The 27,955-nt window shown below is 35.2% G+C and overlaps 1 protein-coding gene across 1 annotated transcript in view; it reads right to left on the bottom strand.

The window, feature by feature from the left end:
- The window catches only part of RTRAF (RNA transcription, translation and transport factor), a 44,122-nt gene that overhangs the window by 3,904 nt on the left and 12,263 nt on the right, over positions 1-27,955 (bottom strand). Inside the window, exons 4-6 of the mRNA XM_072629713.1 lie at positions 26,733-26,819; positions 25,027-25,115; positions 24,185-24,253 (exon numbers count right to left, since the gene is read on the bottom strand). Of these exons, the coding sequence (XP_072485814.1) occupies positions 24,185-24,253; positions 25,027-25,115; positions 26,733-26,819 (245 nt within the window). The remainder of the gene's footprint in view (positions 1-24,184; positions 24,254-25,026; positions 25,116-26,732; positions 26,820-27,955) is intronic.

A 27,955-nucleotide genomic window follows, 5' to 3' on the forward strand; every position in this document is an offset into this window, starting at 1 on the left:
GTTTTACATACAGTTAGAAATCTGTTTCTAAAGCTCAGAAGTCAAGTCAGAGCTGCAGATAGAAATCTGAAAGTGTGGCCTACTGATGCTCTAGAGCGTATAAGTGTGAGTGCAGTTCCTGACTACAAGTCCATGCCTTAGTGCCCAGAAGAGGTGCCTAGGTAGTAGTACTGCGGATAAATCTGGAGTTGGAAGACTTGTTCAAATCCTGCCTGAAGCTTTGGAACACTGGACAAGTTACTTGACCATTATCTGTCTCAATTTTTTCACCCATAAAATGGGGTTAATAATAGATTGTTAGGATAAACTAAGACAGACAGGTTTGCATTATATATAAAGCTAAATGCTATTACTGATGCATCAATAATTATATTATCAATTATCAATAACATTGATGGCATCAAGGTGGCTTTCAGCAGGAACAGTTCCATCTGAGCTCACAACAATATTTCTAAAGTGTGGCAGGATTAGGAATGAGCAGTGCAGTGGATAGAATGCCGGATCTGAGGGCAGGAAGATTCATCTTCATGGGTTCAAATGTGGCCCTAGACACTTAGTAGTTGTGTGACCCTGGGTTAGTCACTTACCCCATTACCTGTTTCCTCATCTGCAAACCACTCCAGTATCTTTGACAAGGAAACCCTAAATGGGTTTGCAAAGAGTCAGACACAACTTAAAGTGACTGGACAATAAGCACTAGAAAAAATTGCAAATTTTTCATGTCCTAAATAATTCTGAAGAATGGTAGTCATAGACCATGTAGCTCCAAGGATGTATGGATTAAACCAAATGGATTAATCTCCTTACAGTAATTTGCAGAATTTGAATTCTATGCAGTCTGTAGGCAATATACCCTCATCCGGGTGGTCTTTTAGGTATTTGACAAAACTGATAAAAGAGAAGTTACATTTGGGAACATAGAACATATTTTGGGGAAGGCAACTATCTATCATATTCCATATTAAGTGGAATCAGAACTGGTGCAGAATTGGGGAAAAAATGTTTTGTAAGGGAAAACACAGAAAAAGGCACCTGATGTATATACAGAATTTAAGAATTACTAGACTACTTGAAAGCCAACAAATTATCAAGGAAAACTGCCCCAGAGAATAAAAGAGAAATAGAATCCACAGATTACCACATGAAAGAGATCCCAAAATGAAAATTCCCAGGAATATTAGAGCCAAATAATAAAATACTTCAAGCAACCAAAAGTAAACCATTCAAATACTATGGAGTTACAAGTCGGTACCACGTAAGATTTAGCAGCTACCATGTTAAAGGAACAGAAGGTTTAGAATAATAATCTAGTCCACAAAAAGAACTGGGATTACAACCTACCTAGCAAAACAACTTTTATGGGGAAAATGGAAATTAAATGAAATAGAAGACTTCCAAGCATTCCTAATGAGAAGATCAGAGGTGAATAGAAAATCTGACTTTCAAATACAAGACTCAAGAGAAGCATAAAAAGGTAAAGATGAAAGAGATATCAGAAGAGATTCAATGAAGTTAAAACTCAGTGCATTTCTATAAAGGAAGATGACAAATTCATCTTCTAAGAACTTTAACTAATATTAGGGCAGTTAGATTCTACACAGGAAGAGATTATGGGAATGAGTCAATTAATTATTTTGGCATGATGTTAAAAAAAAAAACCAAAAACTGGACAGGCGAGAAAGAGGGATGCCCTGGCAGAAGTAGGAAAGGAAGAAGAATAGTTGAGAGAATTATCTCAAACAAAAGAAGTACACAAGAAAGACCTTTATACATTGAAGAGGAAAATGGTGAGGAAGAGGGCAAGCAATGCTTGAACCTCACTCACATCTAAACTGGTTCAAAAAAGAAAAATATATATACATACTCAACTGGTAACAGAAATCTGCCTTACCCAACAGGGAAATAGATGGGGAAAGAGATAAGAGAAAAGGAAAGGCAACAAAAGGGAGAGCAGACAAAAGGTGGCAGTGGTCAGAAGCAAAATAGACTTTTAAAGAGGAGGGACAGGATAAAAAGAGAAAATAATAAATAAATGAAAATAGGATACAGGGAAATTCACAGTTAACAATCATAACTGTGAGTGTGAATGGGATGCACTCACCCATAAAATGGAAGCATAAAGAAGAATCAATAAGAAACTAGAACCCGAGTATTTATGAAAATATAAACTGCTTAGATTAACAGAAGAAACAAAAATACTTAATTCCATTTTAGAAAAAGAAACTGAACAAGTCATCAAGAAAAAATCTCCAGGCAAGATGGATTTACAAAGGAAATTCTATAACATTTAAAGAACAATTAATTCTAATACTATATAAACTATTTGGAAATATAGTTAAAAAAAAAAAAAGAAGCAAATCCCTTTTATGAGACAAAAATGGTTGCGATACCTAAACCAGGAAAAGCCACAGCAGAGAAAGAAAATTATAGACCAATTTCCCTAAAGGATATTGATGCCAAAATTTTAAATAGAATATTAGCAAAGAGATTACAGCAGCTTATCACCAGGATAACATACTATGAACAGGTAGGATTTATACCAAGAATGCAGGGTTGGTTTAATATTAGGAAAACTATCAGCATAAGTGGCATATCAATAACAACATTAACAGAAATCATAGGATTATCTCAATAGATACAGAAAAAGTTTTTGACAAAATACAGCACTCATTCCTATTAGAAACATAGAAGCATAGGAAAAAATGGAACTTTACTTAAAATGATAAGTAATATCTATCTAAAACCATCCAGTAAGCATTATATGGAATGAGGATAGCCTAGAAGCTTTCCCAGTAAGATCAGGGGTGAAACAAGGCTGGCCATTATCACCACTATTATTCAAGACTGTACTAGAAATGTTACCTAACCAATAAGAGAAGAAAAAGAAATTGAAGGAATTAGCCTAGGCAATGAGAAAACAAAACCATTACTCTTTGCAGATGATTCCCTACACTTACAGAACCCTAGAAAAAAATTACCTGAAATAATTAACAATTTCAGCAAAGTTGCATGACACAAGATAAAGTCACATAAATCATTAGCATTTCTATATACAACCAAGAAATCCCAAAAGAGCTAGAAAGAAATTCCATTTTAAATAACTACAGACAATATAAAATATTTGAGATTCTACCCACCAAGACAAAGCTAGGAACTATATGAACAAAACTACAAAACACTTTTCACACAAATAAAGTCAGATCTAAATAACTGCAAAAATATCAATTGCTGATGGGTAGAACAAGCTAATATAATAAAAATGACAAATTGAAAATTGAGGGGATGCCCATCATTTGAGGAATGGCTGCACAACTTGTGGTATATGAATATAATGGAATTCTATAGTCCTATAAGAAATGATGAGCAGCAGCACACATCAAACACCACCATTAGAACCCCAGCTCAGCAAATAAGTAAGCTAACAGATCCCTACAGGCTCCAGCTGACAGCACAAAAAGCAAATGACCAGACCCATAGCCCCCAGCATAAAAAGTTTGATAAAGTGCTTCCTGTACCCCAGAAGCAGAGTTCAACTTTAAAAGTCAGGAAATAAGCAAACAGGATGAACAAAAAACAAAAACACTAAATATAGCCTCTTTTTATGGGGATAGGGAAGATCAAAACAGAAACTCAGTTAAGTTTTCATTATGACATTTTCAATATGCATACATATGAAACATCAAAGAGGAATATGAATTGGTCTCAAATCTAAAAAGGCTTCTTGAAAGAGCTCAAGAAAGATTATAAAAGTCACATAAGAGGTAGAAGAAAAACTGAGAAAAGAAATGAGAGGTATGCAAGAGAGTCAACAGTTTGGGAAACTGTAGAAAACAATTCCTTAAAAAACACAACTAGCCAAATGGGAAAAAAAATCCCCTGAAGAAAACACCTAGTGGGTGACCTCAACCTCCTACTCTCAGAACTAGATAACTCTAATCACAAACTAAACAAGAAAGAATTTGAGGAGGTACACAGAATCTTAGAAAAGTCAGATATGGTAGACATCTGGAGAAAACTGAATTGAGATACCTTTTTCTCAGCAATACATGGCACTTACACAAAAACTGACCATGTATTAGGGCATAAAAACCTCACAATTCAATGCAGAAAGGCAAAAATACTAAATGAAGCCTTTACAGATCCTGATACAAGAAAAATTATGTGTAATAAAGGGCCATGGAAAGACAGACTAAAAACTAATTGGAAACTAAATAATTTAATCCTAAAGAATGAGTGGGTCAAACAACAAATCAGAAATAATCAATAACTTTATTCAGGAGAATGACAATGAGACAACACACCAGAACTTAGGAGATGCAGACAAAGCAGTTCTTAGGGGAAATTTTATATCTCTAAATGCTTACAAGAATAAGATAGAGAAAAAGGAGATCAATAAATTGGGCATGCAACTAAGAAAGACAGAAAAAGAACAAATTTAAAATCCTCAATTAAATACCACATTAGAAATTCTGAAAATCACAGGAGAAATTAATATAATTGAAATTAAGAAAACTGTTGAGTTAATGAATACAACTAAGAGCTGGTTTATAAAAAAAATAATAAAACAAATAAACCTTTGGTTAATTTAATTTTAAAAAAAAGAAGAAATCTAAATTACTAGTATGAAAAATGAAAAGGGTGAATTCACCACCAATTAAGAGGAAATTAAAAAAAACCAATTAGGAGCTATTTTGTCTAACTGTACGTCAATAAATATGACTGTCTTGGTGAAATGGATGAATATTTACAAAAATATAAGTGGCCCAGATTAACGCAAGAGGAAATAAAATGTTTAAATAATCCCATTTCAGACAAAGAAATTGAACAAGACATCAATGAACTCCCTAAGAAAAAAATCTGCAGGGCCAGGTGGATTTACACCTGAATTTGATCAAACATTGAAAGAAGAGTAATTAATTCCAATATTCAATAAACTATTTGGAAAAATATGGTGCTGATACCTAGACCAGGAAGAGCCAAAACAGAGAAAGAAAATTATAGATCAATTTCTCTAATGAATATTGATGCAAAAATTTTAAATAAAATATTAGGAAAGAGATTACAACTACTATCATGAGAATAATACATTATGACCAGGTAAGATTTGTACCAGAAATGCAAGCCTGTTTCAATATTAGGAAAACTATCAGCATAATTGACCATATGTACAACAAAACTAACAGAAATGACAGAATTATCTCAATAGATGCAGAAAAAGCTTTTGACAAAATACAACGCTCATTTCTATTAAAAACATATGAGAGCAGAGGAATCAATGGAGTTTTCATTAAAATCATAAGCAGCATGTATCTAAAACCATCAGCAAGCATTATATGTAATGGAGATAAGCTAGAAGCATTTCCAATAAGATCTGGGCTCAAACAAGGATGTCCATCACCACCACTGTTATTCAATACTGTACTAGAAATACTAGCTTTAGTAAAAGGAGAAATAGACATTGAAGGATTTAGAATAGGGAATGAAGCAAAAAAGCTATGACATGATGGCATACTTAGGGAATCCTAGAGAATCAACTAAAAAAACTACCTGAAATAAGAAACAACTTTAGCAAAGTTTCAGGATATAAAGTAAACCCACATAAATCATTGGCAATTCTACATATTACTAAGAAAGTCCAACAGCAAGAGATAGAGAAATTCCACTTAAAGTAACAATAGACAACAGAAAATATTTGGGAGTCTATCTGCCAAAACAAACCCAGGAACTTTATGAACACAATTACAAAACACTTTTCACATAAATAAAGTCAGATCTAAATAAATGGAAAAATATGAGTTGCTCATGGGTAGGCAGTGCTAATATAATAAAAATGTCAACTCTATTTAAATTAATTTACTTATTCAGTAATGTTATCTAGAGAAAGAACTATGGAGTCTGAATGCAAATCAAAGCATACTGTTTTTTTTGGTTTCTTCTTTCTCATGGTTTTTCCTTTTCATTCTAATTCATCTTTACAACATGCCTAATATGGAAATGTGCTTAATACAACTGCACATGTATAGCCTATATCAGATTGCTTGCTGTCTTGTGGAGGGGGGAGGAAAGAGAGAGGGAAAAAATTTGGAACTCAAAATCTTACAAAAGTGAAATGTTGAAAACTATCTTTACATTAATTGGAAAATATAAAATACTATTAAATGGGAAAAATAATAAATGACAATTCTACCTAAATGAATTTATTCATTGTTATGAAAATCAAACTACCAAAAAATTATTTGATAGAAGCAGAAAAAAAACCAACAAGATTCATCTGGAAGAACAAAGAGTCAAGAATATCAAGGGAATTAATAAAAAAAAAAATGCAAAGGAAGGTGGCCTAGCCATACCAGATCTCAAACTATATTATAAAGCAATAATCATCAAAACTATCTGATATTGGCTATGAAATAGAGTGATGGATCAGTGGAATAGATTACACAAGATACAAGAACAGATACACAAAATACAGGAAAAAATGACTATAGTAATCTATTGTTTGATAAACCCAGACTCCAGCTTCTGGAATAAGAATTCACTATTGGAAAAAAACTGCTGGGAAAACTGGAAAATAATATGGCAAAAACGAGGCACAGACCAATATCTCACACCTTATACCAAGATAAGGTCAAAATATGATTTTGACATAAAGGGTGATATCATAAGCAAATCAAGAGAACAACTACTGTCAGATATATGGAGAATTTATGACCAAACAAGAGATAGAAAACGTGAAATACAAAATGGATTTTAAAATTTTGCACAAACAAAACCAAAGCAACCAAGATTAGAAAGAAAGGAGAAAGCTAGGAAACAATTTTTATAGGCAGCATTAAAGGCCTCATTTCTCAAATATGAAGAGAGCTAAGTCAAATTTATAAGCATACAAGTCATTCCACAATTGATAAATGGATATAAACAAAGGATATAAACAGGTAGTTTTCAGAGGAAGAAATTAAAGCTATCTATAATCATATGAAGTACTCTAAATCACTACTAAGGAAACGCAAATTAAAACTACTCTGAGGTACTACCTCACACCTATCAGACTGGCTAATACGACAGAAAAGAAACATAATAAATGCTGGAGAAGATGTGGGAAAATTGGAATACTAATGCATTGCTGGTGGAGTTATGAATTGATCCAACCTTTAAGTGCAATTTGGAACTATGTCCAAAGGATTATAAAACTGTGCTTACCATTTGATCCAGCAATATCACTACTAGTTCTGTATCCCAAAGAGATCATAAAAAAGGGAAAAGGAACCACATGTACAAAAATATTTACAGAAGCTCTTTTTGTGGCAGCAATGAATTGGAAATTGAGGGAATGCCCATCAATTTAGGAATGGTTAAACTAGTTGTCATATATGAATATAATGGAATACTACTGTGCTGTAATAAATGAGCAAGTGGATTTCAAAAAGAACCTGGAAAGATTTACATGAACTGATGCTGAATGAAGTGAGCAGAACCAGGAGAACATTGTACATAGCAAACCCAACATTGTGTGATGATCAACTATGATAGACAGCTCTTCTCAGCACTACAACGATCCAAGACAACTGCAAAAGACTCATCATGGAAAATGCTATTCACATCCAGAGAAAGAACTAGATAGAGTCTGAATGCAGATTGAAGAATACTATTTTCACTTTTTTTTTCTTCTCATAGTTTTTCTTTTTTGTTCTGATTCCTCTTTCACAACACGACGAATGGGGAAATATGTTTAACATTATTACACATATATAACCTGTATCAGATTGCTTGCTGTCTTGGGGAGGGAAGGAGGGAGGCAGAAAAATTTGGAACTCAAAATCTTATAAAAACAAAATATTATTTACAAAAATATTTTTAAAAAAGAAACTAGAACCCAACAATATATTGTTTACTAGAAACATACTTAAAACATAGAGACATATTCAATTAAAAGAAGAGGTTAAAGCAAAATCTATTATGCTTCAACCAAAGTAAAAAAGGCAGGAATAAGCAATCATGATCTCAGACAAAACAAAAGCAAAAACAGACCAAATTAAAAGGGAAGCAGGGAATTATATCTTGTTAATAGGAACCATATATAATAAAGTAGTATCAATTCTAAACATATACACACCAAATAGCATACCATCTAAATTCTTAAAAGAAAAGTTAATTACAAGAGGAAATAGGCAGTAAAACTGTACTAGAGCAGAACGCTGACATTCTTCTTTCAGAGCTAGATAAATCTTAACCATAAAATAAACAAGAAACTAGTCAAGGAAATAAACAGAATCCTAGAAAAGTTAGATATGATATTTCTCTGGAGAAAATGGAATGGAAATAGAAAAGAACAGCTGGACATGGCACCTCCACAAAAATTAACAATGTATTAGGTCACAGGAATCTCACAACCAAATGCAGAAAAGCAAAAATATTAAATACACTGCTTTAAGATGCATTACATTGTAAAAAAAAAAAAAAAAAGGGAACAAAATTCTATTTAATAAAAGGCTGTGGAAACATAGATTAGAAACTAATTGGAAACTAAATAATCTAATCTTAAAGAATAAATGGATCAAAGAACAAATCATAGAAATAATAATTTCACTAAAGAGAATTAAAACAACGAGACAATGTGGGAAAGTCAAAGCAGTACTTAGGGGGAAAATTATATCTCTAGATGTGTATATCAATAAAAGAGAGACTGAGCACATCAATGAATTGGGCATGCAAGTAAACTAGAAAAAAAGAACAAATTTAAAATCCCTAATTAAGTAATCCTGAAAATCAAAGAAGAAATTAATTAAAAGTGAAACGAAAAACAATACTATTGAAATAATAAATAAAACTAGAAGCTGGTTTAATGGGGGGGGGGAACAAAATAGATGAACTATTAGTTAATTTGATATTTAAAAATATGAAAGAAAACTAAATTACTAGAATCAAAAATTAAAAGAGTGAATGTACCATCAATGAAGACGAAATTAAAACTATTAGGAGTTATTTTGCTCAACTGTATGCTAGTAAAATTGACAATTTTGTGTGGAATGGATGAGTATATACAAAATATAAACTTTTCAAACTAACAAAAGATGAGTAGAATATTTAAATAACCCTATTTTAGAAAAAAAATTCTGAAGCCATCAAATAGCTCCCTAAGAAAAAATTCCCAGATGAATTCACAAGTGAATTCTACTAAACATTTAATCTAATACTATATAAATTATTTGAAAAAATAGGCAAAGAAGTCCTAAAAATTCCTTTTATGATACAAATGTTCTGATACCTAAACCAGGAAGACCAAAGCACAGAAAGAAAACTACAGTATATACCAATTTCATAATAAACACCAATATAAATATTTTAAATAAAATGCTTGCAAGGAAATTACAGCAATACATCACTGAGATTATAACAATGACAAGGTGGAATTTATACTAGGAAGGCAGGGCTGGTTCAATATTAGGAAAACTGTAAGCACAATTGACCATATCAACAATTATAACAGCAAAAATCATGATTGTCTCTACAGATGCAGAAAAAGCTTTTGACAAAATACAACATTCATTCCTATTAAAAACCCTAAAAACCACAGCAATCCATGGAACCTTTCTTAAGATGATAAAGTGAGTATCTATCTAAAAACATCAGCAAACATTATTTGTAACAGGAATAAATTTGAAGCATTCGCAATAAGACTAGAGGGTCAAGCAAGGATGTCCATTATCACCAGTATTATTTAATATAGTACTAGAAATCCAGACTATAGAAATGAAACTAGAAAAAGAAATGGAAGGAATTAAAATAGGCAATAAGAAAATAAAACTTTCATTCTTTGCAGATAACATGATGAGAATCCTAGAGAATCAACTAAAAAACTATTTGAAACAATTAACAATTTCAGCAAATTTTCCAGATACAAAATCAACCAACAAAACTCAGCAGACAATATAAGAACAATAACGGCAGACAATATATGATACTTGGGGTTTATCTGCCAAGACAAATTATGTGAACACAATTATGTGAACACAATTGCAAAACACTTTTCACACAAAGCACATAGATCTAAATAATCAGAGAAATAAAATTGCTCATGGGTAGGCTGATAAAATAAAAATGACAATTTTACTTACATTAATTTACTTAATCAGTGCCATACCAATCAGACTACCAAAGAACTGTTTTATAGAGCTAGAAAAAACAGTAACAAAATTCATCTGGAAGAATAAAAGGTCAAGAATATCAAGGTAATCAATGAGAACAAATGTGAAGGTGGCCTAGCAGTACCAGATTTCAAACAATATTTAAAAACATTAATTATCAAAACAATTTGGTACTGCAAAGAAATAGAGTGGTGGATCAGCTAAATTGATTAGGTACACAATACACAGTAGTAAATGACCGAAGTAATGCAATGTTTGATAAACCCAAAGACCCAAACTTTTGGGGTAAGAGCTCAACATTTGACAAAATATGAAACTGAAAGGCTGTTTGACAGAAGCTAGGCATAGACCAATATCTCACACCTTATACCAAAATAATGTCAAATTAAATACATGATTGGGACATAAAAGGTGATACAGGAAGTAAACTAGGAGAGCATGGAAAAATGTAACTGTCGGATCTATGAAAAATGTAAGAATTTATGACCAATCAAGAGATAGAGACAATTATGGGAAGTAAAATAGATAATTTTAATTACATGATATCAAAAAGTTTTTGCATAAATAAAATCAATACAGCCAAAATTATATGGAAAACAGGAAACTGGGGGGGGAAGCAGTTTATTACACTTCACTTATAAAAGTCTTGTTTCTCAAATATAATAGGGAATTGTGTCAAGTTTATGAGAATAAGAGCTATTCCTCAATTGATAAAAATGGTCAAAGGACATGAACAGGCAGTTTCCAGAAAAAATCAAAGCTATCAATATTCACCAAAAAAATGCTCTTAATCACTATGGATGAGAGAAATGAAAAATAAAACAACTCAAGATAAATTAATAATAATAATAATAAAATAAAAAATAAAACTTCCGCTAAGATACCACCTCAAACCTAACAAATTGGCTATTACAATTGGCTAGAACAACAACTGCTGGAGAGGATGCGGAAAAACTGGAACACTAATGCACTGTTGGTGGAGTTTTGAATTAGTCCAACCAGAGAACAATTAGCAAGTACATCCAAAGGATTATAAAACTGCATACCCTTTGATCCAGCAATGCCACTGCTAGGTCTATATTCCAAAGAGTTCTAAGAAAAGGAAAAAGGACCTATTTGTACAAAAATTTTTATAGCAGCTCTTTTTGTAGTGGCAAAGAAATGGAAATCAAGGAGATGCCTACTGGGAATGGCTGAACAAGTTGTGGTATGATTTTGATGGAATAAAATTGTGCTGTAAGAAATAAAGATCAGGATGATTTCAGAGAAACCTGGGAAGACTTGTATAAAGTGATGCAAAGTGAAATGAGCAGAGCCAGGAGAACACTGTACACATTAACAGCAACACTGTAAGGAGGATCAACTGTGAAAGACTTAGCTATACTAATTAATACAATGATTCACAACAATTCCAAAGGACCCATGATGAAAAATGCTCTCTACCTCCAGGGAGAGAATTAATGAACTCTGAATGCAGATTAAGGCATACTTTTTTTTACTTTATTTTTATTATTTTGTTTATATTTTCTTTTGCAACAAAGCTAATATTTGATATGACATCACATATAATCAAAATCAAACTGCTTGCCTTCTCAAGAAGAGAGGGGCAGGAAAGGGAGAATTTGGAACTAAAAATTTTTTAAATGGTAGTTTTAAAAAATTTTGCATGTAATTGGGAAATACTTAACAAAACAATTAAAATCATTTAAAAAAACAACCCTGCTGTAGCTCAGAACTTCTGAGCTCAAGTGGTATTCAAACTCCAAACCTCAAGGATTACTGCCATATACTACCACTCCTGGCCCATCCAACTATCCAGTTCTTTGCAATCTGGCTACTATGCCAAACAGACAAAAAAAAATTACTCTAAGATCATCCAAAAAAGAAAAAACTGAACTAAACCACATCTGGACACCTGATTTGTCTTACAAAATTCCTTCTATGCCCTTTGAAGATATTCTATTAAACTTCTATGTCTTTTCCTGTAGGATTATACAGTGTAAGTTATTTTTTGTTTTAAGTCTTTATCTTTTGCCTTTTGGAGTGTCATATTCCAAAAATTCTCTTTAGCAGTGGCAACTGTCTAGTTTGTGTGACTTTAACTATGGTTCCTCAGCATTTGAACTTTTCTCTTTCTGGCTGCTTGCAATATTTTTTCTTTGAATTTTGACTCTGACAATCCAGGTAATTTTCATTTGGGAGATTTTTCAGGAGGTAACTGGTAGGTTGTTTATATTTTCAATTTGTCCTTTGATTCTTTGGGCAATTTCATTTATGATTTCCAAAAATATGTCACCTAAGCTTTTTCTTTGTGTTCAAATACAGCAATACAATTTTTTAAATCAGAGACACTTCACATTTTATAAAAAAGTTCTCAATTCAATGATTTTTTAAAATATACTTCTTGTGTCATGGAGTCACTGATTTCTGTTTAGCCCACTCTACTTTCCAAAATCATCAAGGTCAGCTACTGCTCTGATGGTAAATTATTTAACTCAAAAATACTACAAGCCATAACTAAAGTGTAGGGATGATTGGTGCATCATTTTTATTTATAGATATTTGTGCATTTAATGCAGCCTCTGTAGCTGAGAGGCAACAAAGTTTGGATCAATTCTCTGCTGCTTATGCTAATTTTGGCCTAAGAATTAACACTAAGAAAACAGAGACACTCCACTAGCCAGCACTACACCACCCATACATCAAACCATCAGTTAAAGCAAATGAGGAAATTTTGAATACTGTGGATAAATTAAATGTCGAGTTTGATGTATGCATTGCCAGAGGCTCCAAAGGAAAGTGGGAGAGAAGAAATATCTAACTGCCTATCAGAGCTATTGTGCTGACCTCATTATTGTATGCCTGTAAAACTCAGACAATCTAACAGAAATATGGAAAGAAACTGGATCACTTCCATTTGAATTATCTTAGGAAGATTCTGAGGATCACCTGGCAAGATAAGGAAGTAGACACTGGAGTCCTTTCTTGAGCTAAACTGCCAAGCATTCAAACACTACTGCAGAGAGCCCAACTCTGTTGAGCTGACCACACTGTTCAAATGCCAAACACACATTTGCCTAAAACATTATTTTATGGAGAACTCACCCAAGGCAGGTGCTCACATGAAGCTTCAAATTAAGCAAAGCCAAAACACACTTAAGGTCTCTCTAAAGAACTTTAGAATCAAGTGCATGACACAGAAGACATTGGCAAAGGATTCCCCAATTTGGTGTACCTATGTCAAAGAAGGTGCTGTGCTCTATGAGCAAAGCAGAATTGCAATAGCTCAAAATGAAATGTGCAAATTTAGAGACATCAGCATTCCAAATGTTCATATGAACTATTTGTGCTTGACCTGTGGTAAAGCTTTTCAAGCTTGTATTGATCAGATCAGCTGCAGTCAGATGGAGTACCTTGATTCCAACATAGTGATGCCATTTTGGTCTTCTTCAAGGACAAAGAAAAACCAATCAATTTCCAAGGAGCCTATTTCTTGGGTAAGGCTTACCATTTTTTTGTAGTAAGATATTAATTCTCCTTCCAAGTCTTTTCCTCAATAGCTTTAATTTCATTTCTTGTTTCACTTCTGTTAAATGTTCTTTATAGTCTTTGTAGCCAAGCTATTTTCATTCCTGAGGTTTTTTTGTTTTTGTTTCCTTTTCTTCTTTGTCTTCTTTTCTTCAACTTTGATAATTATTAGCCCAAAATACTTCTTCAGTATATTTCTTCTTCTGTTTACTCACATATTTAGCCTTAGTTTTTGACCTGAGATTTATTTCCAGGACCAGCCTCCTCTGTCCTCACCTCTCTACTTCCCTCACTCATAGATGAATGCACGAATATGCATTTAGGCCCTGTTTGGTCCACATATCACTTTTCAGGGTTCCAGCTGTTGGCTTCTACTTCCCTTGGTATGTCTGCATGTGTTGGTAGCCTTCATTGTTCTTGGTTAGAATTCTATAACTGACTGCCCCTGGTCAGGGTCTTGGGTAATATTTTTGTCCTCTCAATGAAGCTTCCATGATCAGGGCTGCCTCTTTTGTGTTTCCTGGGGGCTTTGGGTCTCAGGACCCAAATAGTCAAGGTGCTGCTGTAGTTAGCTGCCCCCAATGCCCTGAGGGTTTCCATCAGGACACTGTGATCTACAAAGATATTATAATCATGACACTGACTCTTTTGTTGCCTGGTCCAGTCACTCAATTAGTCTTGCTTCCTTGGAATTTTCCGGGTCAGAGTGCTACTGAAGTAGTCTAGTACTGATCGTCTGTGATTTAACTGTACTAATTCTGGCTTTTTAGAAAGACTTCTCTTTCAGTGACAGCTCTTGGCTACATGGTTGTTTTGTTCATTCTTGGGTTGGACAAAGGAATTTATGGAAGGTTCTCTTTGGATTTTTGGTCACTGTTTTATCTGGTGTTCTTTTTAGATCACTAATAGAGTAAAAATGGGAGAGGAAGGCTCCTCTGTACCTTTCACTAGGCCACTATAACTGGAAGTGAGGCCACTAGACCTGGTAATTAAGAGATCAATGGAAGGGATAGAGCCAAGATGGCTAAGTGGTAGGAAGCAACATGGAAGCAATGAACTCCCCCAAAAAGACTTTCAAACAGATCTAGAAAATGCACTAGACCAAATCCTGATGGAGAAATCCAGAAAAAATTACAGGCAGTCATTTGGCCAGCTCTACTAAGTAAAAAAAGAAATACAGAGTGGTCTGCACACAATGAGGACAAAGTGTGGCCAGGAGCATGCAACAGGCAACACTCTAATACCCACAGAGAGGCTATGCAACAGGGCAAGAGGAGGTTCCAGATCCATAGCAGGCTATCACCAAATGCACATTGGGATACTGTGACAGTTACAGTTGTGAACTGGCAGCCTTGTCATTCACTACCCTTTGGCTCACAAATCCTGAGCAGACCAGAAGAAAACTTGCACACAGGCATGATGTTCCCAGGTAGGGAGGCCGTGGGTGGTTTACAGAAAATGAGGAAGTTCGGAAGTCAGCAGCAAAGTAATGTGGTTCAGACTTCAGGTGCAGAGCAGGATCTCATTTCCAGCATTTGATCCAACTTGCAGAGGAATAGCTAGGCCAAGAATCACAGAACAAAAGGGAGCCTACAATGCTATTACTATGAACCAACAGAATTTTTCAGCTGACTGATAGGGGCTGAATCCAGCAGCAGTCTACTATTGCTCAAACCCAAACTAGGTCATGAATGTAAAGAGTTTAGGCCAGAAGGGCAGCAATCCCAGTTTATCCTGGATCGTAACAGTATGAGAGCACTGACAGCTTGCAGGTCCCCAGGCTGTCCCTGAGAACCTAGAATAACAATAGTCAATGGCCTAACAAAGCAGCAACATGACCAGACCGGATGTTCCCCCAAGAAGCGCCAAAAAGACCAGCCCTAACACTGAGTCTGCAGTCAGTAAGTAGGCTGGAAGAATGAGAAAAAAAACAACCATAAAAAGCTATGAAACTGAAGACAAAAACCCATAAGAAGAGAATGACTCCAAAATATCTATAAGCAAAGGCTCAGAGAAAAACAGCTTGGGCACAAATTCAATTAAAATGCCTGCAAGAAATGAAGGAAGAGGGGGGCGGAGCCAAGATGGCGGAGTAGAAACACACAAATACGCTAGCTCCGAACCCACAGCCCATGAAATATCCGTAGTAAAGAGCCGCCAATAAATTCGGGAGCAGGAGAAGCCACATAATAGTGGAACGGATAAGATTTCTGTTCCAGAGGGACCTGCAAACCTCTCACAAAAGGTCCGTCACGCTGCGGAGGTGGAGCCCAGCCCAGCCCTGCCCCGGCCCCGGCACCGAGAGGAGAAGATCCGAGCGGACTTCAGGGACGGGATCTCCAGCGGCCACGCGGGTCCCTCCACCCACAGGTGACGGGGGTCGGTGAGAAGGTCTCTTTGGTGGGTCGAGAGGGGAGTGGGGTGCCCCCATACTCAGGCCCCCTCGGAAGGCAACAACGGAGGCGGGAGCAGACCAGGGCTCCCCAAGCAGGCAGGAGCCCAGATCCATTGTTGAAGGTCTCTGCATAAAACCCCTGAGGGAACTGAGCCTGTGAGGCGGCCCTGCCCCCACCTGAGCACCTGAACTTAATCTCACACTGAATAGCAGCCCTGCCCCCTCCCAAAGCCCTGAGGCTGGGAAGCAGCATTTGAATTTCAGACCCCAAGAAATCACAAAACAAAACCAAAAGAATGAAAAAATGGAAGATAATGTGAAATATCTCGTTGGAAAAACAACTGACCTGGAAAATAGATCCAGGAGAGACAATTTAAAAATTATGGGCCTACCTGAAAGCCATGATCAAAAAAAGAGCCTAGACATCATCTTTCATGAAATTATCAAGGAAAACTGCCCTAATGTTCTAGAACCACAGGGCAAAATAAATATTGAAAGAATCCACCGATCACCACCTGAAAAAGATCCAAAAAGAGAAACTCCTAGGAACATTGTGGCCAAATTCCAGAATTCCCAGGTCAAGGAGAAAATATTGCAAGCAGCTAGAAAGAAACAATTCAAGTATGGTGGAAATACAATCAGGATAACACAAGATCTAGCAGCTTCTACATTAAGGGATCGAAGGGCATGGAGTAGGATATTCCAGAAGTCAAAGGAATTAGGACTAAAACCAAGAATCACCTACCCAGCAAAACTGAGTATAATACTTCAGGGCAAAAAATTGTCTTTCAATGAAATAGAGGACTTTCAAGCATTCTTGATGAAAAGACCAGAGCTGAAAAGAAAATCTGACTTTCAAACACAAGAATCAAGAGAAGCATGAAAAGGTAAACAGCAAAGAGAAGTCATAAGGGACTTATAAAAGTTGAACTGTTTACATCCCTACATGGAAAGACAATATTAGTAACTCTTGAAACTATTCAGTATCTGGGTACTTGGTGGGATTACACACACACACATGCACACGCACACACTCATAGAGACAGAGTGCGCAGAGTGAATTGAATAGGATGGGATCATATCTTAAAAAAAAAAATGAAATCAAGCAGTGAAAGAGAAATATATGGGAGGAGAAAGGGAGAAATGGAATGGGGCAAATTATCTCTCATAAAAGAGGCAAGCAAAAGTTTTTTTTTAGTTTGGGGAAAAAGAGGGGAGGTGAGAGAAAAACATGAAGCTTACTCTCATCACATTCCACTAAAGGAAGGAATAAAATGCACACTCATTTTGGTATGAAAACCTATCTTACAATACAGGAAGGTGGGGGACAAGGGGATAAACAGGGTGGGGGGGACGATGGAAGGGAGGGCATGGGGAGGAGGGTACAATTCGAGGTCGACACTCACAGGGAGGGACAGGATCAAAAGAGAGAATAGAAATAATTGGAAGCAGGACAGGATGGAGGGAAATATAGTTAGTCTTATATAACACGACTATTATGGAAGTCATTTGCAAAACTACACAGATTTGGCCGATATTGAATTGCTTGCCTTCCAAAGGGAGGGGGAGGGGAGGGAGGGAGGAAAAGAAGTTGCAACTCAAAGTTTTAGGAATAACTGTCAAGTACTGTCCTTGCCACTAGGAAATAAGAAATACAGGTAAAGGGGTATAGAAAGTTATTTGGCCCAACAGGACAGAGGAGAGGATGGAGACAAGGGCAGAGAGGAATGATGGAGAAGAGAGCGGAGTGGAGATGGGGGCAATTAGAATGCGCGGTGTTTTGGGGTGGAAGGAGGGGACAAGGGGGGACAAAATTTGGAGCCCCAAAATTCTGTGAAAATGAATGTTAAAAGTGAAATATAAAAAAAAAAGAAAAAGAAATGAAGGAAGAGTTAAAATAAAATTTTGTTTTGTAGATGGAATGAGTATTTGAAGGGGAAAAAAAAGAAATAAGAGTCATGAAAGAAAAGTGGAAAAAGAACAGTTTGGTACAAAAGGTGCAAAACCTTACCCAAGCAACAATTTCCCTGAAAATTAGACCAGACCAAATAGAATCTATGAACCTATGAAGGCAACAAATAATATTAAAACAATGTCAAAAGGCTGGAAAAAATATAACTAGGACTGAACTGGCAAGGAGAAAAACATTTTTAAATTACTGAATTATCTGAATACCATGACTTTAAAAAGCCTAAAAATCCTATTAAAAGCAATCTCAAAAGAAAACTTTCCAGATCCCTTAGATTCAGGAGAAATTAAAAATTGGAAAAATCCAGGTGTCACTTCTTGAAAAAAATTCCCAAAATGAAAACCCCCAAGAACATCACAGCCAAAATCCAGAGCTTCTAGGACAAAGAAAAAATATGCAAGAAGCTAGAAAGAATGAATTCAAATACAGAAGAGCCATAGTTAGCAATCATCACTATAAAGGACTGGCAAATTTGGAGCATAAGTTATCTTTCATCTGATATAGCTCTTTCTTTTCTGCAATATTCAGAAGGAAAATTTGGCTTACAGCTAAGGAGAACTTGTCCACCAAAACTGAGTATGATGTTACAGGGGATAAAAATGGACCTTTAATGAAACGGGGAACTTCCAAGCATTCCTATTGAAAAGATGAGAGATGCATAGAAACGTTGAAGTTCAAACACAAAAATGAAGAGAAATATGAAGAGTTACATGAATGAAACATGAATGAACATTAAGATATAAAAGAACTGAAAGAGAGCAGAAGAATAGACTGGGCAAGGAAAGGAGGAGAAACAAGAAGGGAAAGGAAAAGGACGTTAGGGGAAATTGTGTTATATAATAGGGTGCTCAAGCAGACATTTCTATAAATAAGGAGAAGAGGGTAGAAAGGAAGAGCTGACACCTGAACCTCACTCTCATCTGAATTGGTCAAAGGAAGAAATAATACACACGTGCACACAAAACTGAATAAAAACATACATACTCTTCTCAGTGCCATTACCAATCATAATGCCAAAAGTGTTATAACATGCTACCGTATGTCCTGAGAGAAGAACTAAGAATGCATAGTGAGACAAAATATTTTTGAACATGGCTAACATGGGAAGTTGTTTTGATCAACTATACATGTTTTGAGTAACAAAGTAATTTTTGTTTTGTTTTGTTGTTTAACTTGTGTTCTCAAATGATGGGGAAGAAAAGTGAGGAAATAGATTTTGGTTGATTACAACAAAATATTTTTTAAAGCTTCCTAAAAAAAATTGGTAATTTTGAAAAAAGTCATTTCAGTCAAACAATGAGGCCAGAATCCAGATCACAGAGGATTTAGAAACAAAGGAGAAGAGAAGTCAAAATGCCAATGGCATATGGCATTTTAAAGGAGATTAGATACCAAGAGAAACAAAGATACAGGACAACAGTGGGGATGGTGGGATCTAGAGAGGGTTTTTAAAGATAGGGAACACTTGGTTGTGTTTGTAAGTAGCAGAGAAATAGCCAAAATGCAGGAGACATTGAAGATTAGAGAATGGGGGTGATAGTGAAGTCTGCTTCTACACTGCTAAAGAAGACAGAAGGGAGGGGAACAAAGGGATCACTAAGGGGTTTCCCTTAGTAAGAAGAAAAGGGCCACTTCATCATCAGAGGCTGGAGTAATGAGTACAGTAAGGGACAATCCCAGAGGCATATGAATTAGGAAGGAGAGATGAGCAACTAATCATGAGTGAACGGTCTCAAATTTGTCAGTGAAGTAAAAGGTGAGGACCTCAGCAGAGTGTAAAGTGAAAGAGTGGCAAAGGAACCTCAAGGAGAGAAGTAAAGTTTTGCAAAAGTTGCTTTGATGATACGGAATCAATTAGGAAGAAATAATAGAAGTGCCTTGCTGCAGTAAGGATCCAATTGAGATTAATTAGAACTAAAATTTTCGTGGCCCTAGTCAATAGTTTCAGTAGATATTCCAATTCTCATTCAGCAGCACATGAGCAGAAGAAAAATCGATGGCAACAAGGTTTTACTGGAGAAAGAACAGGGAAAAAATATAGTGCAGACTTGCTATAAACCCAAATGGGATATACTGAAAACACAAATGCAAAACTAGTTATCATCTCAGTCTTCAGTTAGAGAACTTACATAAAAATACTTTTTAGGAAAGCGCTAAACTACACAAGTTGCCTTAAAATTTAAACAAAATTTCCTTAAAATTTAAACAAACTATGGTTGTTGGATAGGTCACTTCTGGAAAGCAAGATGATGGAGTAAGCAGTAAATTGCTGTAGCTCTCCCATATTCACCTCCAATCATAAAATAGCACCCCAAAACAAATCTTGGAACAGCAAAGTTAGCAGAAAGACAAAGTGGAGTTCTCTTTTAGCTTGGAAGATTTGGAGGATAGGCAATATCTCACTTGGGTAAAAAGGGCAGGAAGCATCCCAGTAAGCCCCACCTCAGCAAACCAGCATGAGATCCCAGACTGGTGGAACAGACAAATGCCAACACCAGCACCTCTCATATGCCTTAGCATAGTTAGAGGAACGGGGAAAACTCCAGCTCTGAGAATCACCACATGCTGCAACACAGCTCTGGGCAAACAGACATCCTCCAGTGCAACAAGAAAGTAGGTCAGACCTCCACATTCTTCAGTGTAGCTCTAGGCAAACAGGCATTCTCCAGCATGAGAGGAAAGTACAGCAGACCTCCACATGCTTCAGCACAGCCTCCGGCAAACAGGTACCCTATGATGGCCAGATCTCCACAGGCTTAAGTGTAGGCCCAGGGAAAATGTAGAAAAATCCCACCAAGCCTCAGCACATGCTACACACAACCAGTAGGACCCCAGCTCAGCATCAGGTAAGCTGCAAGACTCCTATAGCCTCCAACAGTACCAATCAACCCCCAGTACCTGGGCCTCAGGGCAACAACATCAGAACAGCACCAGTTAAACATCCAGGGCCTACAGCCACTGCCACAAGAAACATGACACAGAGCCCCTACCACAATGGGAGAAGAGTTCAAATTTAAAAGGAAAAAGGCCAAAGAAATGATAAGGAAAAACAACAAAAAAAAGAATGTGGCCATAGAAAGCTCAGAAGACAACAACAATGTTAAAATCCACCAAAGTGAAACAGGAAATGGTCTCAAACCCAGAAAGAACTTATGAAAAAGGAGCTTAAAAATCACATAAGAGAGGTAGAAGAAAAATTTGGAAAAGAGAGTATTGGAAGAGAATTATGAAAAAAGAGACAACAGCTTGGAAAATCACTTAAAAAGTAAAATTGGTGAAATGCAAAAGGAGATACAAAAATCCACTGAAGAAAACAACTCCTTAAAGAGAACAACTGGCCAAATGGAAAAGAATGTAAAAAAGGTAACTGAGGAAAACAACACCTTAAAAGTTAGAACTGGGCAAGCAGAAGCAAAGGACTCTTTATGAGATATCAAGAATCAATCAAACAAAATCAAAAGAATGAAAAAATTGAAGAAAATGTAAAAATATCTCATAGGAAAAATATGACCTGGAAAACATATCCAAAAGAGACAGTATCAGAAACACTGGACTACCTGAAAGTCATAATCAAAAGGAGGAACTGGACAGCATCTTTCAGAAATTTTCAAGGAAAATTGCCCTGATTTCCTGGAACCAGAGGGCAAATAGACATTGAAATACACTGATCACTTCGGGGAAGAGATCCCAAAATAAAAACCAAAAGGAACATTACAGCCAAATTTCAGAACAATTAGGTCAAAGGAAAAATACTAGATATGTCCAGAAAGGAACAATTCAAACATTAAGGAGTCACAATCAGAATTACATAGGACTTAGCAGCTGCAACATTAAAGGACCAGAGGTAATGGAACTTATTATTCTAGAAGTCAAAGGAGCTAGGAATACAACCAAGAATCACTTACCTAGCAAAATGCTTAACCTCAAGGGGGAAAACAGTCATTCATTGAAATAGAGGGATTTCAAGATTTCAAAAGGAGAAGACCAGAACTAAACCAAAAAACTGACCTCCAATATCAAGACCCAAGAGAAACATAAAAAGGTAAAAAAGGTAAAAGGACCCACATGTACAAAAATATTTACAGCAGCTCTTTTTGGGGTGGCCAAGAACTGGAAATTGAGGGGATGCCCATCAACTGGGGAATGGCTGAACAAGTTGTGGTATATGAATGTAATGGAATCCTATTGTGCCATAAGAAATGATAAACAGACAACTTCAGAAAAACCCAGAAAGACTTAGATGAACTGATGAGTGAAGTGAGCAGAGCCAGGAGAACATCGTACACATTAAGAGCCACAGTGTTCGATAACTGATTTGATAGACATAGCCCTTCTCAGAAATGCAAGGACCTAAAACAATTCCAAAGGACTCATGATGGAAAATGTCATCCACATCCAGAGAAAGAATCATGGAGTCTGAATGTAGACAGAAGCAGACTATTTTCTTTTTTGTTTTATTTTGTTTTCTTTCTTATGGTTGCTCATATTCATTATAATTCTTCTATGCAACATGACTAAAGTGAAAATGTGTTTAAAAGGAATGTATGTGTAGAGCCAATATCAGATTGCACGCTCTCTTGGAGAAAGAGGAGTGGGGAGGAGAAAATTTAAAATTTATGGAAGTGAATGTTGAGAACTAAAAAAAATTTTTTTTAAAAAGGTAAAAAAAGAAAAGGAAAACACATTCAAAATTACTTATAATTAGAAAAATATAAATTAAAGCTACTGTGATATAAATTAAATTATAAATTAAAAGCAAGCCAACTCACATCACCGGCAGAGATGGCAAAAGAGGAAAATGACAAATTTGGAAGGGACTGTAGAAAAACAGGTACTCTAGTGAACTGCCAATGGAGCTATTAGTTGGTCTAGTCCTTCGGGAAAGCACCCTTTGACTCAGCTAAATCATTACTAATCTGATATTTTAAAGAGATCAAAGAAAGAGGAAAAGGATCTTTATGTACAAAAATATGATTAGCAGCTCTTTTTATGATAACCAAAAAATGGATAGTAAGGTGTTGTATTTCAATGAGAAGAAGCTAAATAAAACTGCTATAGATAAATGTAAGGAATATTATTGTGCCATAAGAAATGATGAATTGGAGAGACCTCTATGAACTAATATGGAGTGAAGTGAGCAGAACTAGGAGAACAATTTATAGAAGGTGAAAAACAACTTTGAAAAACTTTAGAACTCTCATCACATTTGGCTGTATTGAATTCACACCAAGAGAGATTAAAAACAACCCACAGCGTATGTTAAACTATCCACGTTAGTGTATTGCTAATGTATTTTTGCTTAATTTGAAGATCTTTCCCAACCATTAATAGGCCCATATGACCTGCTTAAATCACATGGAAGCCTAAGTCACATGTGGTGGGAGGAGCTTGCTGAACAGGTGAAACAGGAAAGGTAGAGCAGAGCTGGGAGGAAGTTGATGAGACCAGTTAGGGTGGAGGAGAGCGAGCACAGGCAGGCACAGCTAGTGTTGTGAGTGTTTGTTTGTAGGAAGGTCCCAGGTGGGGGGATGACTTGGGAATGGCATTGTCCCCTGCAGTGCTAATGTGTATTGACTTCTTGGTTACTATGATGGACTTGGCTTTCTGGTGTTGGAATTCAGCTTTCTGGTGTCTAAATAAATGTTTTTCTTTTGCCTTCCATATGGAGAGTCTTTTATACTTTGCAATTCAGAACTATGCCAGCATACTCATAGTCGCCATTAGTGCTGTGAATATTGCCTTCAAGATATAGTTAGCTATCCACATAAAACCAGTACAGTTCCTGTCACATCTCAACCAAAGTTTTCTAGAGAAGAACTAAAACAATCTTAAAACAATTAAGAGAACTAGAGAACCATAACACAAATATTAATATCATAAAACCATATGAGCAGTCTCCTTAAAAAACAGAGAAATTAGGGAATACGGCCACAGCAGGGACACAGAATCACAACCTACCTCACCAGTGTGTAGGAATAGTTGCAGGATCCCTAATCTTCAACAATATCCCTCCAGTGCCCCTCCTGATGTCCACATAAAACTAGTACAACTCTTACCACAGATGCTTAAAACATGTATAGAGATATTTACTTATTACAACATCTGAAAGTATTACCAAAAATAATTTCTAGCATAGAGAAACATACATACCTCTTTTGTCTGATTTGCCTTGGCAACTGCCTCCTGTGTTAAGCGTTCCTGAACTAAAATGCGAATTGCCTAGTAGATTAAAAAAAAACTTGTTAATCCTTCTGTTTACATAGATGGATAAATTAAATCACATCCTTTTTCTTCTATGACTCAGTATTACAAGGATACCCAACGGTATAAGTTAGAATTCACCAATGTTGAGAATAAAGGGTTACAATATGTAGTTTAAGTTCTCATCTCCATCCTCACCTCACTACCTGCCCTCAAACTACTCTCCCCCTTTCCACCACCATCCTTAAAGCACAAAAAACTGTTGCTGCTGTGAAGATATTTTTCTCTAGTTTTGATTAAAGATGCCTTTTATGTATCTTAAAAATTATTTCAAAGAACGTATTACATTTAACCACATGTTAAAATAATTCAAAACAACATTTTTCATCATACTTTTTTCAGGCAAAGAATGAAACTATAAAGGGTAACATACAGACCTAAGGACACACTGGCTACCCCACCACAAGATGAGTTCTTAAATATAAACGTAATAGTTGTTCATCTCAGGACTCCAACACATCTATTCCTATACACAGAAAATCTTCTTTACTGATTAGTGGTCTTGTTTCCAAGATACAAAGTATGCTACACCAAAGTAGGACCATGTACTATATCTTGTGTATGTATATGTATGCACATATGTATGTATATTTTTTAATTTCATAATATCTGTTTCATATATGTTTTAAGTAAAGAACATCATATATACTTTGCAGAATTATGATATTTTTTAAAAGAAAGATAAACACAGTACTTCTCTCATAATATTAAATTTAGGAATATAAACTGACCTTAAGCATTACCAAGTAATCATCATGACGCTGGATCTGAAGAAGGTTGGCCAAAGCCATTACTCCTGCCTTAAAATCAGGATTATTCACTGTAAAAAAAAGTAGATACAAAAGTTGATTTCATATTCATTTATAAAAGTATAGTAGAGATTGAGATTACTACAAGGCTAAGAACTTAAAAAAAAAAAGGCATATGAAATTTCTTACCCAAGAATGACTCAAAAAAACACAAGAATTTAAAATCCCAGTACCAATAAATATGATGGTAAAACTATCTGCTTTTCTTCAATGATGTTCAGGCATTCAATCTAAAGGACTGGTGAGTAATTTTGATTTTATCCTATGTAATTTTTATTTTTCATTAACATTTCATTCTAGAACGATCAATATAATCTGCAGCTTCTGAGAACCTCAAAAGCTTTATTGTTACTTTAAACAAATGAAAAACTCATAAAAAAGAGGTCAAAAAGTTAGTCACTGGTAGATTATTTTTTAATGAGCTAACTAATTAAAAGCAGACAACAAAACATTTTTAAAAGCAAAGACTAAAAGAGGTTGAAACAGTGAAACCTATCAATGTACCTAAGCAAGAACTGAGTCTCACTAGGTTAAATTATTTTGAATCTAAATATTTTTGTGACAAATAGGAGATGCCAATAATTTTCATCTTGCTTTAACAACAACAATTATAACATAATTAGAGTAATATCACTGAATATGATATTTTCCAGTGTAAGGCTGTTCTGCAAATCTTATCCTTGGGCAATTTTGCATATATATTAGTTTTCCATTAATTTCCCTCTCTCATACTGATATTTTCCTAAAGCGAAAACAGTAATAACATGCAATCATAAAAAATGTTTTGTCTTAATTAGCTCAGACTTATATTCTGAATAGTCTTATAATTAATTGGTATATAATACACTGATTTTAATGAAGCATACATTCTTTAAGTATCCTCCAATCTACCTAAGACAAGAATTTCATTTCCTTTTAGGAAAAAAAAATGGAATTAACCAAATGGAAAGAGTGAAAATCAATTTAAAATGATCGAGTTGAATTTTAAACACTGAAGCTTTATTATTAATACCCCTGAGTATCATTGTAACCATTTAGATTCACCATATAACTGGGTCTTTTCTTTTTAACCCATTCAGTGATTAAGACTTATAGTTGGGTATCCCAGGCATACTATGTACATACATAGCTATATAAGGAAGTCATCTATAAAGCAGAATCCCTTAAATGCACTGGAACCTTGATGTCCATAAACATTATTATGGTACTATTAACTGATTTTAAAAAGGAAGTCTTTCCTTCTAAAATCATGCTCATTTATTTAAAACTTCTTCAGAAAAGTCAGATATATTCATATGTGGATCAATTTATTTTACTTAAAAATAAACATCATTTTTCCTTTTTTACAAAACTGTGACACCATCCTGAGAAAGGGAAATGAATGGAAGCTTATTATATTATAGCCTAAGGATAAGATTTCAGAAAAGAACTGCATTTAAAAAATTCGATTTTAATCTGACGCAAATACTTATTTATCCTAGAACAACTTGGTGTCCATTTGAAGACAACTTCGTTAGTTAAAATAAACCTATATTGAAAGATTTAATTCTAACTAACAGAAAATAAAAACAAAAATATTTTAGCTAAATTTGTAATATCAAACAATCTTCACTCAGTTGTACACTTACCATCCAAGTTTATAAGTGGTTCTACATTTTTAGCTGCATTGTCAGCATTTTTAGCATTATCTGGTGTAGAATCCTTGTATTTGTCAGCTATAAGAAAGGCATAAATTAATTAGTCATGATAGTAGTAATGAGCTAACATAATAATTAAAGTTGAATGCTATATTAGTTTATTTACGATAAGTGAAAAATTATTCTGGAGAAAAAAAATTAAGAGGACAGGTGGTAGACAAATTAAATGCATTTACAATTTGTTCAACATTTACCTCAACCATTCTGATGCCACTTGTTTTTTTAATGCACTAATTTTCAAGGACTCTCACCTAAGAATTTCCTCTTGCTCTTCTTCTTCCACTTTATTAACTACAGCTTATTACCAAGACTTTACTCAATTCAATGACATGTTCTGACAAGCATGATATGAACTGTGTCAACAAATGTGTTTGTATAGCACCCCCAGGACTTTAAGAAGAAACTGCAAAATGGCCTAGCAAAGACATTCAGCTAGATGGTTGGGGTTTAAATCTCAATTAATCCAAAATGGACAGAGATTCCAGAAAAAGACAGGCTGAATCCAAAAACAGTTGCATAGTAATCGTTACCAAGGAAAATTCAACTGCAGCTTCTCAGTGACATGCAGGCAACACTTTTGTTACAGAGTCCAATCTCGCTCACATTGATAGATTTCCAACATAATGTGAATGACATCAACATGGCATATCTACCCACAAACACACACACACACACACACACACACATACACATATATACTTTAAATGCTTTTAACATCTAAAGGTAAAGTCCATTCATTTATTTTAATACCAAAAACCTAAATAATATTTAAATTCAGTCAATAACTGACTTCATTTTTTCACTAAATTCATACAAATACATTCTTGACTCAAGGATATTTCCTAGTTTACCAATGCAGTGGAAGATGAACACCAAGAAACACAGCCACAGCTAGGTACTTCCTTCTCACCTTCCCACTCTGGGAATAGGACTATAGATCATCATACTGCTAGTCTAAATTGAGGATGCTCCTATCTGTCTGAGAGACAGAGCCCCATACAGGAATCTACATGCTAAGGCATAGAGATTAATGAATAATTACCTAGTAACAAGGTGGGAAGTAAGGTCAAATCTTTGAAGATTTTTTTAAATAAGCAAGTTACTTTTCTTGGGATTTAGGTCAACATGTTCTGCAGAATTTTTAACATTTATAT

This window comes from Notamacropus eugenii, chromosome 1, assembly GCF_028372415.1.
Source record: "Notamacropus eugenii isolate mMacEug1 chromosome 1, mMacEug1.pri_v2, whole genome shotgun sequence".
Lineage (NCBI taxonomy): Eukaryota > Metazoa > Chordata > Mammalia > Diprotodontia > Macropodidae > Notamacropus > Notamacropus eugenii.